The sequence below is a fragment of the Acanthisitta chloris genome, unplaced genomic scaffold (assembly GCF_000695815.1).
Source record: "Acanthisitta chloris isolate BGI_N310 unplaced genomic scaffold, ASM69581v1 scaffold11346, whole genome shotgun sequence".
Classification (NCBI taxonomy): Eukaryota; Metazoa; Chordata; class Aves; order Passeriformes; family Acanthisittidae; genus Acanthisitta; species Acanthisitta chloris.
Window position 1 is genome coordinate 31,269 of NW_008678743.1, and position 17,980 is coordinate 49,248.

The window sequence follows — 17,980 nt, forward strand, 5'->3', positions numbered from 1 at the left end:
AGTGTCCAACCCCTCCTCCTCCTCCCCAAAACCCATCCAGGGACACTGCCCAGAGCAGCATCCCAAAGACAGCAATACATTCAGCTATTGGCATTTCCCCACTCCCCACCCACACTAGGCTTCTGCAGTTTTTCAAAAAGTCAAGAGTATGCAGCAGGATGAATGTGTTCCTGTGGTAACTAAGCATTTCTCACCACTATGAAGAGGAGTAATAGAGCCCCAGTGCTTACAGGCAAAAACAACTTTCACAGAAGACAAAACAGCTCTTGTACACCAGAGCTCAAAACAATACAGGGGGGAATTTTTGATTTTCCTAAACTGTCATTTAGAAACAATCCATCATCCTTTATTAAAGCTGTCAAGAGTGGGATGAGTTACCTCGAGGGACTCACACTTTATGTGTAAATTGTGATGAGAACATGTTTATTGCTGTGCTACCTGCACATGATACCGGAGCCTCCTGGTTTCCAAACAGTCAGAGAGAAAAAGGAGAGATTTGCACAACTGGAATTAACTAACTCTGAACTTTGCACCAGCTGTGCAGAGCAAGTGTGTCCATGTACACACAGGACAGGTAAGTGCTCAGGGAGAAGAGGGCAGAGGTGTAGTGGTGAGAGGATGGGGAATGACTCCATGGATTCCCACAGTGCAGTGACTAGACCCAATGTGTTGGGCTTTACACTGTAGTTTTGTGGAATATTTTTTTGCCATTCTAGCTAAGCTCAGGTGTCCCTACAGGGCACTGTAGGCTGTATCCCTCTGTCCAGGGCATTTTCCAAAGGAAGGACTGCAGCATAAAGATAGAAAATAAACTTCTTGATTTTTTCACCTGCATAATTAAATATGAGAGTGCTTAAGACTGGTATTTCCTATAACCTGGAGTTCAACAGGCCTGGCAACTCAGGTTCTTCTCTTCTTCTGGCCCCTGTCATTGTATCCTGACCAAGAAGGACCATCATTTGACCATAGTTTGTCTAAACTGAAATCAAACACAACTCTCTTTTTCTTGCCCTACAGCACTGCATCCAGAGAGTGCCACCCCCTCCCCAGGGTACACCTCGAGAGCAGCTGAGCTCAGGATATCTTAGCAGCTCAGTATTGCTACAGCAGAATAATTACAGGTAAGAACACTCAAGACAACCAAACCTAGTAAAATCTTAGAACACCCTCCAAGATGAACCAGGATGAAAAGCTGCTAGAAAAAAAAAAATCAATTGTCAGCAAGGGAAAGAAAGTTCTTGAAGATTCAGGTTCAGCAATATTTCACTTCAACATCAATATCTGTCTTGTAGACAAAAGCTGTCTCACAGGGACTACTATAGCTCAGTCCCAGATCCACTTCACAGACCAGGCTAGAGAGACAATGTTTTCAAGGATGCACCCTCGGTTCAAACAGCAGGAAAACAAACAAGAGCTACAGGCAATGAAGACAAAGATAAACTCTTTCTCCAGGAGCAGAGAATGAGTCCTGCTAGTCAGCTCCTGCAAGCACACCTGTAGAATTCAGTAGTTCAGAAAACATATTGGAACTGGCCCCAAATATTTGCTTTTTGTCCCTAAGTTGTTGATAACAAACAAACATTTCCATAATAAGACGAATTCCACCACGTGCATTTTCAGTTTTGCATCAGTAGATTTTACACGCAAGAAACAGGAAAATTATCAACAGATATTGCATACTGGCAGTATCAATTCAGTCCCATCCACCATGTAATAATTTTCTTTCCCAAATGCTTTCCCAGGTAATAGCTCTTCCTTGTAATATTCAGGGACAGTCTGGAATGATGTTTGCAAGTGTTGCTATGCAGAATGGGGCATGCCAAGGAAGCCTCTTGGTAAGTAATGTACAGGAATTCCTAGGCCCCTCTCATTTCTGCATGGGTACTGCCCATTTCCACAGGACTTTTACTTCCACATATATTGGCTTTTTTCCCCTGACCTCTGAGGACAGCACATGACCTCAAAAGGAGGCTGATTTTACATTTGCAATACTGTAGATGTGCAAGTGATTTGTTTCCATCTATCCTGGTAGCTCAATGTCAAGTAATTGCATTCAAACTCCTCCTTGCAAATCAGAAACAAGCCTAAGATCTCTCCCTTTGGATCTTCTCCATATGGAATATGGTTCACATCTGTGTTCAATCAAGCCAGTTGCTAAATGTCACAATGCCCTCATTCACAGGTAGCTTAAAGAACATTTAGCTGGTAATAAAACAATCTGGACTCTAAAGCAGAGCAGCTCTTCAGATGTATGGGACTGTAAGTGTTCCTGTAAAGGATGTAGATCACAAACACACTTGCATGGAAAGACACTGCATAAAAGGCCTGAGTGTGCCAGGCATATTCAGTGCCATGATTTTCCCTTGATAAGTACATGTGGTCCTTCTCTATATGAGTGTCCAAGGGCAACATGTATAGAGAAACTCTTTGTGAGCTGATTGATGTGACATTCCTGTTCTCATACAGATGGATTTGATTTGCTATTTTCCCTTCATTCACTTTTTAATTCAAGTATTTCAAAAATCCATGCCATGGTCAATGATAATTTCAATGGTGCATGAGTTGGCCTGTGTTCCTGCAAAAACTTTGAGCCAGCTTCTCACCCTCTCAGTTTCTACATTTGTCTTTCAGTCACTGCAATAACAGGCTGCAATTTCTTCCCCTCCTTGGCAGGTTTGAGCAAGTAAAGAAAAGAAGGGAATATTCATGGTTATTTCCAGTATATTCACAACTAAGCTCTGGCATTGCTAAAAAAGGGTTTTCTTCCAGCTTGTGAATACACAGTACCATATAGGAATATTGGTGTCTTAGGGAGTGCTGATTATGGAGACAGGATGGGCTTGTGGTGTAGTGCAGATTAAAACCACAGCAAGCTTTGAATATCAGGTTTGTGTCCTTGCCTTTCACAGGCCAGAGGGGACCTGACATCAGGGAGGTGTCCTCCAAGTCTCCTCTACTGCTCAAAAGTGAATAAAGAACAGATGGTTTGCACTTCCAGCATTCAAGGAAATCCTCAACAGTCAGAGGAGATAGTCAGGTTCAACACAGGTGGCCAGTGCCAGTGTTTATCACAGCTCTGGCAGCCACCAGAAATTGTGAGTCCAGGAACACTTAGAAGACAGTGGCTACCATGGGCACTTCTAAATATGCTTGTGTCATGGTTTAACCCCAAAAAACCAGAATAATGAGGCTTAGATACAAGCATTTCCTCTAACTTGCAGATGAACCACAGAGTGGGTCCACAGAGAGTTATCCCAAAGGATGATACAATCACTTAGGACTAATAAAATAAATGCCTGCAGGAGTCAGCTGAGTTGCATGGTATTTTACAAGCCTGCATTGAATGGTTTGTGCATTCTTACATCAGCAAGCTGTTTTCCTACAGGAAGCAGTGCTGACTGTGAGTGATGCAAGCAAAGGCCTCAGTCTACCTCCCTGCAGAGTGTGCATTACTCTATGCTATGCAGAACATCTGGCTGAAGACTTGCATGGTCATTCAGAGAGGTTCTTTGCTTTAGCTCTCTGACAAGCTAATGTTTCCTGCAGTAAATACTGCCCTCTCCAAGCTGCTACTTTTTTAGTGAGAGGTTAAGCACTCATCAAAATTACCTCCCACCAGCTCTACTCCAGTGCCTTGTTAGGTTTCAAATCCTACAACATCTGCCTGCATTTACTGGGCAAGAAGACTCATAAAATGTTGCATGGCTGTCAGCTGTGGAGGTATTTCAAGACTATCTGACCTGTTAAAGGAAAAGAAAAACTCAACCCATACGTACTTTGCAGCATATTGCTCAACTGTTTGCCATTAGGGGTAATGAACCCTTCCCCAAAAAGTCTTGTATTTCTGTCTGGAAGGGCTCAGACAGCACAGGGAAGAGCACACTACATTAAGCTAGATGAAAAGCATGATTCTACAACATTACAGCACTTGACATCAGCAGTGTCTGTGGAAGGACATTGCTCCCAGCAGCATACGAACACCTCCTATGGACAATGCTCTCAGCTACACAACCCATTCTGAACAAGTCCATTTGTCTCCCACCACAATCCCATCCACTCCTGTGAGCCTGACCAGGTGTTTGAGGGCACTCTGGATGGTGATATAAAACACATTTCACAGTACAGTTTTTCTGAGTCAAAGCTCTTCCCCTGCTGCCTGCCCCTGGGAGCACTCAACCCACAGAGCCTCAAAGAGCTTTAATAAGTGATGACCGGAGCAGTTTTAAGGGCCTGGTTTTTACCATCCTTTTGAGCCTGGTCACCTGTATAGCTCAATCCAGCTCAAAAATGGTGTTGAAAGTGCTGGGATGGTTTATATTTACTCTCAGGATTTGAACCATGGGAAGCAATTAAATTTTATTGTATTTTAAGAAAGTGTTTTTAACCACTTCCATCAAATGATACTGCAGCTATAGAAGGAAATCACACTGGACTGTCTTCAAAAACAAATCAGAAGGAAATGTTTTGGGCTGAAAAAGTGAACATCCTTACGAGGAGGATGTAGACTGTTCCTGCATAATCCCTCATTGAAAAAACAGCCAGCAAAACTGACTTTATTTTGCTGACACCAAAGAGTAAAGAATCCTCCAGCTGCAGTTTCATCCTGGACACAATCCTTCACTGACAGATAATAAGATTTGATAAAGGAAAGCTGGATTGGCCACCTCCTCTGCTGATTACTGGCCACAAGACTTCAGTTCCCAGGTCAGCATTAAAATCTAACTAGCAATTGGGGACAAAAATGTGCCCTGTCAGCATAGCTACATATTTATTGATTATCTTCCTCTTGAGCAGAGTAAGTCTCTGAACACCAATAGAAAAGAGGGAGCTGGGCAGCACACTCCTTGACCCACTCCTTGACCCAGTACTTAGATTCCCTCAGCTGAACACTCTTGAGCCAGGCATTTGGCCAGGGCTTTTCCAGCCTGTCTACACAGTGCTTCAGTCCTGCAGGGCCCCCAGGAAAAGAGCCACAACAGTGGCCAACAGTGGATGCTCAGAGAGAAGTGTAAGAAACACAACAGTAGACTGATCTTTGCCCTGGTATTGCCTTGCCAGCTTCAATTAATCTGCCAGTTACAGACTGTCTAAATCAAGTTTATATCCTCCTCTTTTCATCTTTAATAACTGTCAATGGACTCTTCTTCACAGAGTGCAGGTATCCTCAGAGTTCTAGAGGTCACAGTATTGTGGTGCAGAAGTGACAGTGTTTAAACCCTGCCAATATAAAGAAAGGGCATCCAAATTACATACAAAAAGGCCCATGCAGGAGTGTTATCAAATGCCAACACAGCAGTTCAGAAACTCCTGAGCTGCACAGCCTGTGCTGACTGAAGCAGGGTCAGACTGTACTTGTCCACAAACATCATCCCAGTCTCTGATCCTATGACTGCATTCTATTTTTTCCACCAGAGCATTACCTCACACAGTGCTTGGAAATGAGAGACAACAAAAGCAGTACCAATACTGCACAGCATCATAAATTTAATGTTTCCTAAATTTCAAGTGCTTGACTATGCAGGTATGATGTTTCTTGATCCAGATTTTTCAGTGTAATTTTACACTAGCTCTCCTCTTGCCTTCTAGATATTTTCAAGAAATCATCATTAGGTATACCAAATCAATTATTCAGTGAAGCTTCTGTAACATTTTAGCATATTCTTTGCCAACTGCACTATAAGCTGAATAATCAAGGCCAAGTTCATTATTTCCCAAGCTGTTACCATCCTATGTTTTTGGGTTATTTTACATCCTACAGAAGCAATGAAAATAAAATCCATAAACTCTGTGACATCCAAACATTGCTGTGACTGTTTTCTATGCTGATTTTGCTCATTAACCCATGTTATGAGAATTTTATCTGACCTCCACAAATACTACCAAGATGGTCAAGCAGCAGGTTAGGGAAACATCACTACTTTCCTCTCTGTTGGCTCCTACATCCTCATCACACCCCACACAAGTTGTAATTTCCTTATCCTGTCCCTTTCCTCTTGTTCCCTACCTTACAGCTTCTCTCTCATTGTGGCTGTCCTGCCTGTTCCCATGTCCCCTCTGCAAGCCTGATGAGCCACACAAAACTCTCAAGCAGACACAAGATACCTCCAAAGTAAATGCTCTGTCTCAGAGAAGATTCCTGGTTTTGACTATACCAGTTCACATTTAGTTTCCATGAACTGAGAAGTTAGAGCAGAGCTTTCTCCTTGAGCAGCAGTAGCACAAATCCTTGCAGCTTACAGTGCATCACTGTCAACACCTTTGCCTCTCCCCCTGACTTCCCTCTCCTGTAAGATAGCTGACTCAAAACAAAGTCAATGTAGCACAGCCAGCCCCTGGTGTTTAAAAATCTTTGAAAGGGAGACTGTGCTGTTATTCTGAGGAACCTTGTATTTACACTGCAAAAAGTGAGGTCTGACCCCTCCTGAGGAGAGGCCTCTCCCTTCTGACCTCACCACTGAGTGGAGCACAGCTTTACTGCCACGGTTTTAGACTGCAATTAATGCAAACCAGCTGTGAAGCAGAAGCTTTTGAAAGAGGCTACTCCTTTTCTACTGAAATTAAATTTTGTGAATCTAAGGCATCTGAGTGACAGTTTGTTGAGAACATGCTCTTGCTCCTCTCTAGTCTCCGAGTCTTCATATGGATTTGCTATCTGTATGCACAAGTGTGATCCACATTTCTCAAGTGTAGATTGAAATTTCATCACTATTTTCATCACCAAGTACTTAGAGAATCAAGCTTAAAATTAAACGTGCACTTCCTTTGCAAAATTCATGCAGGCAGAGGTAACTATCCGTGCCAAATAGGTATTTATACCCTTGTATTAAATTTGGAACAGACAAACTGGCACACAATTGCAAAATCTCTTAGAAAAAAATTTGTCTAGATTATCCAGACATCAACAAGGGTCAAAATGTTTCCAGCATAAGAAAACATTTTGCTGGATTAAATATTCAGATTTTACTTGGTCTTGGGCCAGGAGAACAATTCATAACCAATTCATTCCACAAACATAAGCACCAAATATAATTAGTCCATTTAAAATCAGCATTGCACAAAAGAACTGCTGCTTTCTATTCATTCCCTATTTGACAGCTGATCAGAAGGACTCTACAAAAAAAACAAATGCTCAGCAGTAGCAAAGAATTTCACTGCATAGGTCTTTGGTCCCAAGTTTATGTCTGTACCAAACTCAATGCTGCTTTGCAATTCCTTGGCAAAGGAAAGTTAACCCAGTTACATAACTGAATTTTCCTTTGTAATGTAAAAAGTATTTTGTGGGTAGATAGACTTGGACATTAACAAAAACCCAAAAAAGTGGTCAAATCTTTTCCTGCCCAATGACAGTATCCACAGTGGTCTTTGGCCACAGTCTTAACTGTTGTGCAACTTTAGAGCTTCATACCAGCTGTCACTTCAGCAGCAATAACTGAAGAGCAAGGCATTGTCTAGGAATTACTGATAAGCTGAGAAGAGATGGCCTGATGTGCAATAAAGGGGTAACACATGCTCAGGCAACCGCAGGAAATGCTCTATAAACTGGCTGCAACTGCAGTCTCTGCATAGCTGATGGTTTTCCATGTTAGCTAATAAGCTGGCACAGTTTTCTCTTTGTATTTCACATAGCTCACTAAATGGTAAGTTTCTTATATTCCAAAGATTTCTCCTCCACCTTCAACAACAAACACTTTCCTCAATTGCCACTTAAGGTGGTAAACATTTTGAGGCAGAGCTGGAATATAATCTTTGCGTCTCATGTTGAATTTCTATCATTGATAATAATTTTACCCAAAGTCTGAGCAAATCTCTGAACTGCTAAATTGTCAGAAGATGTAAATGCAGAAAAATGTGTGCTAAAAAGCACAATGTATTTCTAACACTGAGTCCAGGGTGTTTGGTGCTGTAATTATACATTTACATGAGGATTGGCATGGACTTTGAAGCAACATTTGTTTACCAGCATTACAAATTTCTCACTTTAAATACCAAAATCTAATGCAAGCTGTTACTTCCTCTCCAGATTCAGGACTCTAAAAATGAGTGCCATTCCCAGATTGGCCACGTGTATATATCAAATATCTTCATTATGAAACAAATAATTTTGGAACTACAATAATGACATGGAACAACCCAATCCACAGCAGTGGTTAAAAAAAAAAAAAAAGGAGAGAGAGAAAAAAGTCACCCCTACAAAGTAAGTAAGTGAATACCAGATTTCAGTCTGAATGTTACTCAGAGTCTGATGATATACTATTATACCCATTGCTACATAGGAATTAAAATAATTATTTCAACCTACAGTACCTTTGCAATACACTTTCATGTATTTTTAATAAGCTACAAAACTTGCCAAACTCATCTTTTATATCCATGTATGTGTGTGACACATTGCATTAGCTATTTGGCTTATAACTCTTCCACATTTAATTTATTTTCATGCTAGGGAAGCATGAAAATAGATTTCCCCTTTTGACTGACTGTAAAATAGTTCTTTTTCTTTACCACTTAATGACCAAAAGGATGTTCTATCCTCATTCTTGCTTTTCAGTGGAACCTGTTCTCACTCAAGAACCAGGATATGGTTGATAATTGGAGTGGAAGATGAAAAGCTGAGTGCAGCTCTGTACACCTGCATCACCTGTGTTTGGGATGCAAACAAACAGACCTTACCAGAGAGCAGAATTTGGCTTCAGAAGTACCACATTACTGACCACAGCCAGCAGGGAGGTCTCACACCTGTATCCCAGCCAGAGACAGTGCTGGGGCCGAACAAACATGAGAAAAAACAAACCAGCACCAACTATGTTCCACTTACTGAAGGAAAGAGTCCTGTGAGATAAGGATTTGTTACCCAAGAGGTCATTTATTCCTTGGTAATTGGCATCACACACCTACAGTGGGTTCTTATGTGCTGCTGGACCCTGTTCCTCCTACGTGAGGGGACAGTGAGGAGGAATCACATGGGCTGCACACTCCAACCACCTGCAGATCACTTTGCTGTGTTGTTCTGGGAGCTGAGCCTCAATGGAGGCAAACAATACAAAGTTATTTCACTTATGTTTTTGAGCTATTACCACTTTACAATACTTATAGAGAATAGCTTAAAAAAAAAGTTCTTTCCTACTAAAGTCCAAAAGTGAGCAGCACACACTGCTGGAGATATCTTTCCCTGCTGATCCCCTGCACATTGCCCTCTTAATGATCTCTCTTTCCACATGATGCAATAGTTATTTTGTCCTTGACATGGGGGTTTAGAGATCGACTTTTAAGAGCATTCCTGAAATCAGTTTTTATAAAAATATCTCAATAAAAATTTGCCTTTTTCAGCTGGTTTCGCACATCACTCAGAGACCCTGCTTGGGTCAGAAACAGGGTGACCCAAAGGAGTGATGTGAACTTGGCAGAAGTCTCAGTGTTCCTGGAGCTGGGTGGCACAGGGAGCTGCTTGCTTGTGTTAGGGAGATGGAGTGAGCCCATCCCCACCCCCAAGTGCTTTGGCGTGGGAAAGCACTGAGCACACATTCCTCGGTAGCACTCAGCACAGGAAGGCTCCTGACTTCTCACTCAAACCTTTCACTAGCACTCAGCAAGGTAAATAAACCATATGGTCAGGGAGCTTCAGACTGTTCCTCTCATGAGCAAGGAGAAGGGTGGAAATATTTTTTTTTTTTGCAGGGAGACACATTTACTCTTGCTCTCTGTGCCTTGGAGTCAGCACCTGCCACTTGCAGAAACTGTTGTCCTCTGTTTTCTTTTGCATTAAAGGCTTAGTGAACTGGCTGAAATGATCTTCCTGGAATAAATATCTGAAAAGAAGTGATTTCACCTAATACCATAGCATTGCCCTAGGGAACATGGCATGTTCATGCACATAGTTCTTCTCAGCCTGTTTTGGTACAACACGTGGTGTGTCACTGTTGTTCACAAGTGTAACATTTTCAAGTGCTGATGCACAAAATCTGCTTGTCTAAACCTCTTGACTGAACAAAGGGTCCACTTTAAAAACTTCAGGCCCAAGAAAGTCAAGAGTCTGCCTTCTCCAACAGCTCAGTAATGAAATTTGTAGGAGTCAAGGTAAGCAAAACCCAAACCCAAAGGCAACCTTTTCAAATTTTTTTGGTGCCACATCCAACCCAGGTGTCTCCAGCATGTGCCATGAGGGATTCAAGCCACAAAAACCACTTTAGTGTTAGAGATATGTGCTCTCACAAAATGAGCATGTAAAGGCTCAGCAGAAGGTCTTAGTCTGCAGCTTCCATAAATCATTTCTAGAATAAAATTGATTTCCCCTGTTGCCCAGTTTTTATAACTATTTAGTACATCCAATGCTTCAGACTTAAAATCGAAGCAGATATGTGTGCCCACCTTTCACTTTCAGGGCTGAGAAGAATTACAAGAATTGACAGAGATGGTTTTGCAAGGGAGACAGCTAAGTATAATGACACAAAAGGGCATTTTGCCCAAGACCTTCAACAATATCAAAAAGCAAAGTGGTGGACTTGATGTCTCTGCCTTTCCACAAGAACTTGGGAAAGGCATGCAACTCCTCTTTGGTTTTCCAGTCCTTGGAAAATCTCTGAGGGGAGTACAAAGACAAGGCAGAGCTCTATCCTTTGTGCATTTGTCTTTCCTCCAGCAAAGTCATTCCTCTTTTTTTTAATATCAAAGCATCAACTTTTCAAAAAAAAGAATTAGTGGAGAGAACATACAGAAGTCTAACCACAGAGCAGTTTGTTCAGGTCACCATAAGGCAGAAAGCAGCAGAATACTGACAGGACTGTTTGCATGAAGTGTAAAACCACCTTTGTTTTGCTTCCACTCAGAATGCAGGAATTCACACTAACACAACAATCCCAGGTATGTAGTCACAGAACCAATCAAAAAAAAAAAAGAAAACACAGTTTCTGCAGAAAGACAAAGCTTATATTGATCATATGTGAAATTCTACTAGGGTATACTGGTGTTAAACCCAGTTCCTCAGCCAGCAATCAATGCCTTGATGAGCAAAACAGATCTATGAAGACTTACCTCCTTCCCTGTGCTGACTGTCTACACCTAAGCTGTCCACAGGAACTGCAGAAGGGTCTAAACAGGGTATGGGATTCTGAGTGCCCACAGCACATCCTGCCAGGCACTGAGCTGCACTCACCATGCATCTGGTATGTGTATGGGGCTTGTCCTGCTGTTGGGGTACTGAAGCTGGACCCATAGCTGAGAAACCCACTCTGTCCTGGGGAATGGCTCAGGCTGTCCTCTGTTTTAATGCCTGTGGGGTATATAGTGAGAACCAAGAGCAGAACATCAGTGTTTGTCATATAAAGGTACAAGAAGCAAGTCTAGGAATTAACCATTTTTCAGCTAGATTTTAACTTAATAAACTCTTTTTTCCTTACACACACACACATATATATATATTATCTGCATTACCCAAACAGGATAATAACAGAGTCAAATAAATAATATTTGAGTCAGCTACATCCTGTATCCATACCTGAATGAACATTCACCAACATGGGTAAACAACCATGATTAATATTGTTTTCAAAAACAATTTCTGAACAAATAGTTTTGTTTTAAGCAAACTCACTGACTCATGAACTTTCTGAACAGTTATCGGATGCAACAAATGATTAACAAAGCAATAGGACGTTCAACAAAATAACCTCAAGACTTCTGTTCTCAACAGATTCATTTTTTTACTTGCATTATGTTTTCAGCCTTGGTATCAAAACATTTATTGGCAAGTCATACAGAAGGGTTCTCATCTATTCAGTTAGATACAACATACACTTCAGGAACAATAGGTAAGCCCTGAAGCCACAAAAATCTTTTCATTACTCACATCAAGCAATTAAACTGACAATTTACAAGGGGAACAGCAACAGCTGAATTAAACATTGCAAGATGAAACCCTTGCTGGTAATGAAAGGGGTTGATATTTTATTCTGAGATGCTGCTGAGATCGCACAGCTGTATTATTAAAATAAACAGCTCTAAGGTGCTTCTTATTCTGAACCCTTTGGGTGTGATCCTTCCTCCTTTGCAGGCCTATTTGCACACAACAAAAAAAGGCCATTGGACACTCCCTGAGTGCTGGGTCTAAACAAAGACCCTGGTGATGTTTGGGCCTTGGATTTACACACTTCCCAGGCTGTTGTCATCTTCTCGTAGGTAAACCTGCCAAAAGACAACTTGAATTCAGGTGCTTTTCCCCAAACATATTGTTTTCTAGCTTAATGACTCTTAAAAGCAACAAGTTTGCATCTGCTCAGGTTGGGAATCAATTCTCCCAGATAATGTTTTCTCTAATGAAAATCACTTATTCTAGCTTTAGGTGAGGAGAGTTGTGAGGTAACCCGAGTACAAGTTAGCAACCAGAGGACAATGCTGCACTGTGAGAGGCAGAAAGTTTCTTTGGACACTGAAGGAACACGTGCTGGTGCAATCATCTGGCTCCATCGCTGCTGGGGAAGTGAAGTGTGTGCAAAGAAGCCACTTTTCCTAACATCCTGTGCTTTTCAGTCCCATCAGCACTCCACATGACAGCATTCCACCTACCCCAGCTCCAATCAATCTTCAGCCAATGGGCCTTTTTGGAAGGCTAAAAATTGTTGTCAGACAACGAAATAACTTAGCACCAAATTAATTTCCACACAATGTTCTGTTTTGTCTAGAAACTGGCCCGGTTTTATTTTTGTGCCTAAAAACAATACTGCTTCATTGTTCTTGGTTGTCAGCCAGGTGGAGTTTTTCATATGCTGTGTTGAGTATCTTAGAGAGGGTATATGGGCTGGGGGGAGGGAAACCACTGCTCAAGGATGCTAAGAGGTCATCCACAGGATTTATAAGCAGCATATGGGCCTGACACATGTATGCCCTAAAGCCTCTAGGCAGTAGCAAATGGCTCTACTTTCACCTGCTCTAACAGGACAACTGTTCAGAGTTTGCCTTGGAACTCAGCCAGCTGATGCAAACACACAAGTAGCTCAAGGAAAGGGTCTCAAAACATTCCTCTCATCATCCTGGTAGAGCTTCAGCTCTGCCAAGCTCACTTCCCTGGCTTTCCAGACTGCTGCACTGAATTTCCCTCAGTAAAAGCCTTGGCAATGACTGTATAAAGGTTTCTTGTTGGGAAGAGGTATTGTATTTGCTAAGTAAATGAAGGTGTTTAGGAGCATAAAAGAAAACATGAATGGAAACAAAACCATTTTAATAGTGCAAGACTCAGCACTCATGGGATCAGGCAGGAATAAGAAGCCCAAAGCTTTCTGTTAAAGAGCTGTACCTAAACAAGAGCAACATCTCTTTGGTCTTTAGGAGTGGAAAGAACTTCTCAGCTCCCCCAAGAGCTCAGTATTTCCATGCAGAGCTTGAAGACACTCTTAACACTTGGTTTACCAGGCATTCCTCTGTCAGGAGTGCTGGTTTGATTAGTTTCCTATGTGAATCCCCAGCTGTTCCTGCCCAGCACCATCTCCCCACAGCTGCTGGCAAGGCTGTGCAGAAGAGCAGGGAACAAAGCTGACTGGTGTTAGAAATGTTTACTGTACCTACAGTTAATAACTGTCCATTTAAACACACATTATCTTCCAGAACTAAAGTACTCTGTATCATTTCACCCAGGCCTTATTCTGCTCTGTGTCTTGGCTCTTCTGTAATAATACACAAAAGGTTTTTCTTAAAGTAGCTTCTGCCATTGAGACTTCAAGAAGAAACAAGGAAGGCAAAGTGTAGTTTACAAAAATATCATATTTACTGCAAGAGACTTTGTCTTGGCAGTGAGTCATGGGAACACTCACCAGCTACTACTTCTAAGTGGCTCATCCTACTGAACCTGAATTTCTCATATCCTACTACTGGTTCCAAACTTACCAACTTTGTAAAAACATAACCCATGATATAAAGAACTGATAGGTAGTTCAAAGTTAATCTAACATTTTTAACCAAGACAGATTTTCCTCTAAGCCTGAGAAGAGAACATTGCTGAGACACAAAAGACAAAAAGGTCAAGACTTCAAACACATTTTGCTAGCAGCAAGAGGACAATGCCCTTGTAAGGTAACATGATCCCAGAGTACTCACTGTAGGAAGGGATGCCATAGGGCTGCCCTGGAGGAGGATAGGCAGTGTATGCAGCAGCCTGCTGGATTCCCGTGCTGTACTGAGTCTGTCCATATGTTGCCATTGTTGGGAAAGATGGGACTGTCACTATATGGGGATAATGTCTATTCAGAACAAGAAAACAGAAGGTCTAAGGCAATTTTTACTGTACATGATCTTCTAGAGAACAGGTAGAACACTTAGAGACATCTTGATAAAATAACACCCCAAGTATGATGCGGAATAGTTTGGGAACTAGGAATTTACTAGACTGGAGCAGAAGTTTGTTTCAGTATCAGATTAACCTACCTAAATGCATGGGGACTTTAAGACTGTACAAAATACATGCAAGTTAAAAAAAAAAAAAAATCAACACTGATTTTTCGTGTTTCATTTTGAGTTTGCCAAACAAGTGAGTGTGATGGGAAATCCCTGACATTTTGACATATTCCTCTGTGGTTACTCATAAACACAACAATATTCAAACTGATAAGGTTTGGATTCCCAGGGGTATGAAAATACAGTGCACAGTACCTCAAACCTTATTTCACTCCGTATCTAAGAGCATTAAGAACCAGTTACTTCACTGTGCCAGAGACGTGCGGGGGAACAGGTGGATGGGCTTAAGGCAGATGTTTTTTGAGGTGACAGAAGTCTGCACAAAATGGCTGTTCAGCAAAACACAGTTTCTAAATTACAGCACTTGGCACCAGCACTCACTTTGTGGTGTACAGATGGAGAGGACACTGTGGTGCTGCTTTGCTGCTGCCTGGAAAACAAAATTAAAGGGTCTTAGATTTTTATCATGTTCTGTTCTACGGCCAAACTGATACAATTGTTTCTACCACTGCTGGTTTGAGAAAAATAGACAGGATTTAGATGACTGTTTTTCAGAGAATCTCCTCAAACTGAGGTAGGTAAGAAAGCTATTCCCTGCTTAACAACAAGTATAGATTTAGTTTTTAACTGAGGGTGATAATGATTGATTGAACTACCAGTTTCTTCTTCCCATGGGACTGATATCAGCCATGAAGTTGGAGCTTTGGAGTGATGACTCATATGCTAAAGGCTATAAAAGCAACTCTTGTGATTGCTGAAGTGACTTGAGCTCACTGCACTTTTTGCTCCTTTGCTTTTCTTGGTACTCTCCTAGACTATGACTCATTTTCTTTCATGTTCATTAAAATCTATCAAATCAAAATAAATATTCAAAATACAATATTGTAAACCTCCTTAATTTGAATTTTTTTGCGTTAACTAGAGTCTACCTTACTGACCTGCCAGCAGTCAAAGAATTAACCCAGTAAAAAAAACTATCACACAAGTTATACCTGCAGGATGCCTTCCAATGGACCCAACAGTTGTGTCCTGTAACACTTCCAAAAAGAAATGTGCCGCCAGCTTTATTTTGAGAAAAATTTAGATTTACTCAATTAAAAACTTACAACAAAATATCTGGTGTCCTCTACATAAGGAGGACATGGAACTGTTGGAGCAAGACCAGAAGAGGCCACAAAGTTGTTAAGAGGACTGGAGCATCTCCCCTATGAAGACAGGCTGAGGAGGTTGGAGCTCTTCAGCCTGGGGACGAAAAGGTTGTGTGGAGACCTCAGAGCAACTTTTCAATATCTGAAGGGTCTACAAGGAGCTGGAGAGGGAGTCTGTGTTAGGACCTGCAGTGATAGGACAAGGGGTAATGGATTCAACCTGAGGGAGGGAAAGTCTAGGCTGGATGTGAGGAAAAGGTTTTTTACTAGAAGGGTGGTGAACTCCTGGCACAGGTTGCCCAGGGAGGCTGTGGCTGCCCCAACCCTGGTGGTGTTCAAGTCCAGGCTGGATGAGCCTTGAGCAACCTGATCTAGTGAGGAGGTGTCTCTGCCCATGGCAGGGGGTTGGGACTGGATGATCTGTAAGGTCCATTCCAACTCCTAAATTCTATGATTTTATGATTAAATTCAAACCTGCAAGTCGCCTGCAAATTGTACTGAAAACATCATACCAAAATGTCACCTTGAGTGTTATAATGCAGGTTGCCTCCACAATGCCATCCAGATTTTGCTTCTCGGTTCCTGGCTGGAGCTGTTAGTTGTTATTTCAACACAATAAACACCAAAACACTCCCACGATCATTAGGCACAACTGACTCAGCCTGTGTTTCTGCTGACTACATCAGTGAACACACCAGGCTAACTGCACAGTTTCTCCATGCAGGGAGAACACCAAGCATGGCATGTCCCTGATGGGAGCAGCACCACCCTCAGCACTGGCTGTTGGCATCACTAGTGCAATTCACTGCACAGGACAGCAAACACCATCCCATCTCATGCAGAAGGTGAATTCTCAGCTGCAGGTGCAGTTGCTGGGTGCAGAGGGAGATTGCTGCAGTGCCCCAGAGCCTGCACATTGCTGCTGCCAGGCAGGACACACCTGCAGTGCTGCCCATGTGTCCCCAGGGACATACCTGCAATGCTGCAGATGGATTGTCTTCAGTACTAAACTGTCCAGAACAGCACAACTGAATTTGTTCAGCCATTGGTAAGTTGGTGAATTAAGCAATTAAATTGTATTTTACTTACAGAAATAGGCAAGTACATATAAAGTCTAAATCCATGCAAGTAGTCCCATGGGTTTGGGCAACTTGTTATGCTGTAAACATGGATAGATTGTCCAAAAAGATCCAACATGGTCACATCTGAAATGTTTGCTCTTCCTGATTTAACCCTTTTTTGAAACATAACCCTTTTCCACAACATTTCCCATAGCTTGATCACTTTACATATATATCACAAAGATTACACCAAAGTGTTTTTAAAAACACTTCCATTGCATCCGATACCTTTTTAGACTCAATTTCAATTAAAAATGCAGCATCATGAGTTCTAACTGAAAATATTAATTACTCCATATTATTCTTTTTTTAGAGTATTAATTTATGCAAATACCTGTGAAACCTAGACAGCCCTAATCACAGACAGAAACAAAACTGTAAAGATTCCTCCTTCATGTTCTTACAACCCTCAAACACCTTAGCAAAGCAAAACCTACCTGCAATCCTTAGTTTCTCTACCTACAAAACGTGGTAAATAACCCAGTTCTCAAGCATCAGGTAAAGAGGTTTAGTTTAAAACATTGACAAAGAATAGTGCTATACAAACATACAGATTCACTTAGACACACAGAAAAAAGATTGGGTTGGGCTTACCTGAGGCACCTTCAAACTCACTATGAAAAATTTGCATTGACTTACCTGAAAGAAAACAGTTTCGAAAATTAGAATTTGAGATCATGAGAACAAGAACTAAACCATTTGTCTGTCCCTCATTAGAAACCAGAACTTCACTGAAGAAAAAGACATTTCAGTATTCATTCCTTTAATTCATTATGCATTTTACATCGAAAAACCACAGAACAGACAGTTTGAGCATAAGCTTAAGTTCTTTTCTATTTGGAAAACACTACAGCTACAAATTTTGAAAGACTAAGCACATAGTAAATAAATTTGCCAAGAATGCCAAGTAGGAATTTACTGTGTGTGAACATGCAATATGCTACTGTCATTGAGAAGAAAAGGCAAAGTTAATCCTACATGTGTTTCTACCCGAAAGAGCAGGACGAGAGGCAAAACCTGCACTTGAAAATTAGACCAATATAACTGTACATCTCATGATAAACACCCATGAAAACAGCAGGCCAGACAGCTGTGTGGACATCTAAATGAGTAAGTACTATGCCTAGACTTGCTAAATTTAAATCTGTCTGTAAGACAGAGCGCACTTTTGTGTGGTTTCATTGCATTAAGAGCTCAGTCAGTCTGAGAACTGACAAACACACAGGTATTTTCCTGTTCTTCAAATTAACAAGAAGTATTTTCAAGGGAAAG

General features: G+C 41.4%; 1 protein-coding gene across 1 annotated transcript in view; it reads right to left on the minus strand.

Annotated features, from left to right (window-relative positions):
• Window positions 1–17,980, minus strand: part of EYA2 (EYA transcriptional coactivator and phosphatase 2) — a 50,586-nt gene that overhangs the window by 31,232 nt on the left and 1,374 nt on the right. Inside the window, exons 2-4 of the mRNA XM_009077031.1 lie at window positions 14,821–14,869; window positions 14,083–14,225; window positions 11,150–11,266 (exon numbers count right to left, since the gene is read on the minus strand). Coding sequence (XP_009075279.1) covers window positions 11,150–11,266; window positions 14,083–14,225; window positions 14,821–14,869 — 309 coding nt within the window. The remainder of the gene's footprint in view (window positions 1–11,149; window positions 11,267–14,082; window positions 14,226–14,820; window positions 14,870–17,980) is intronic.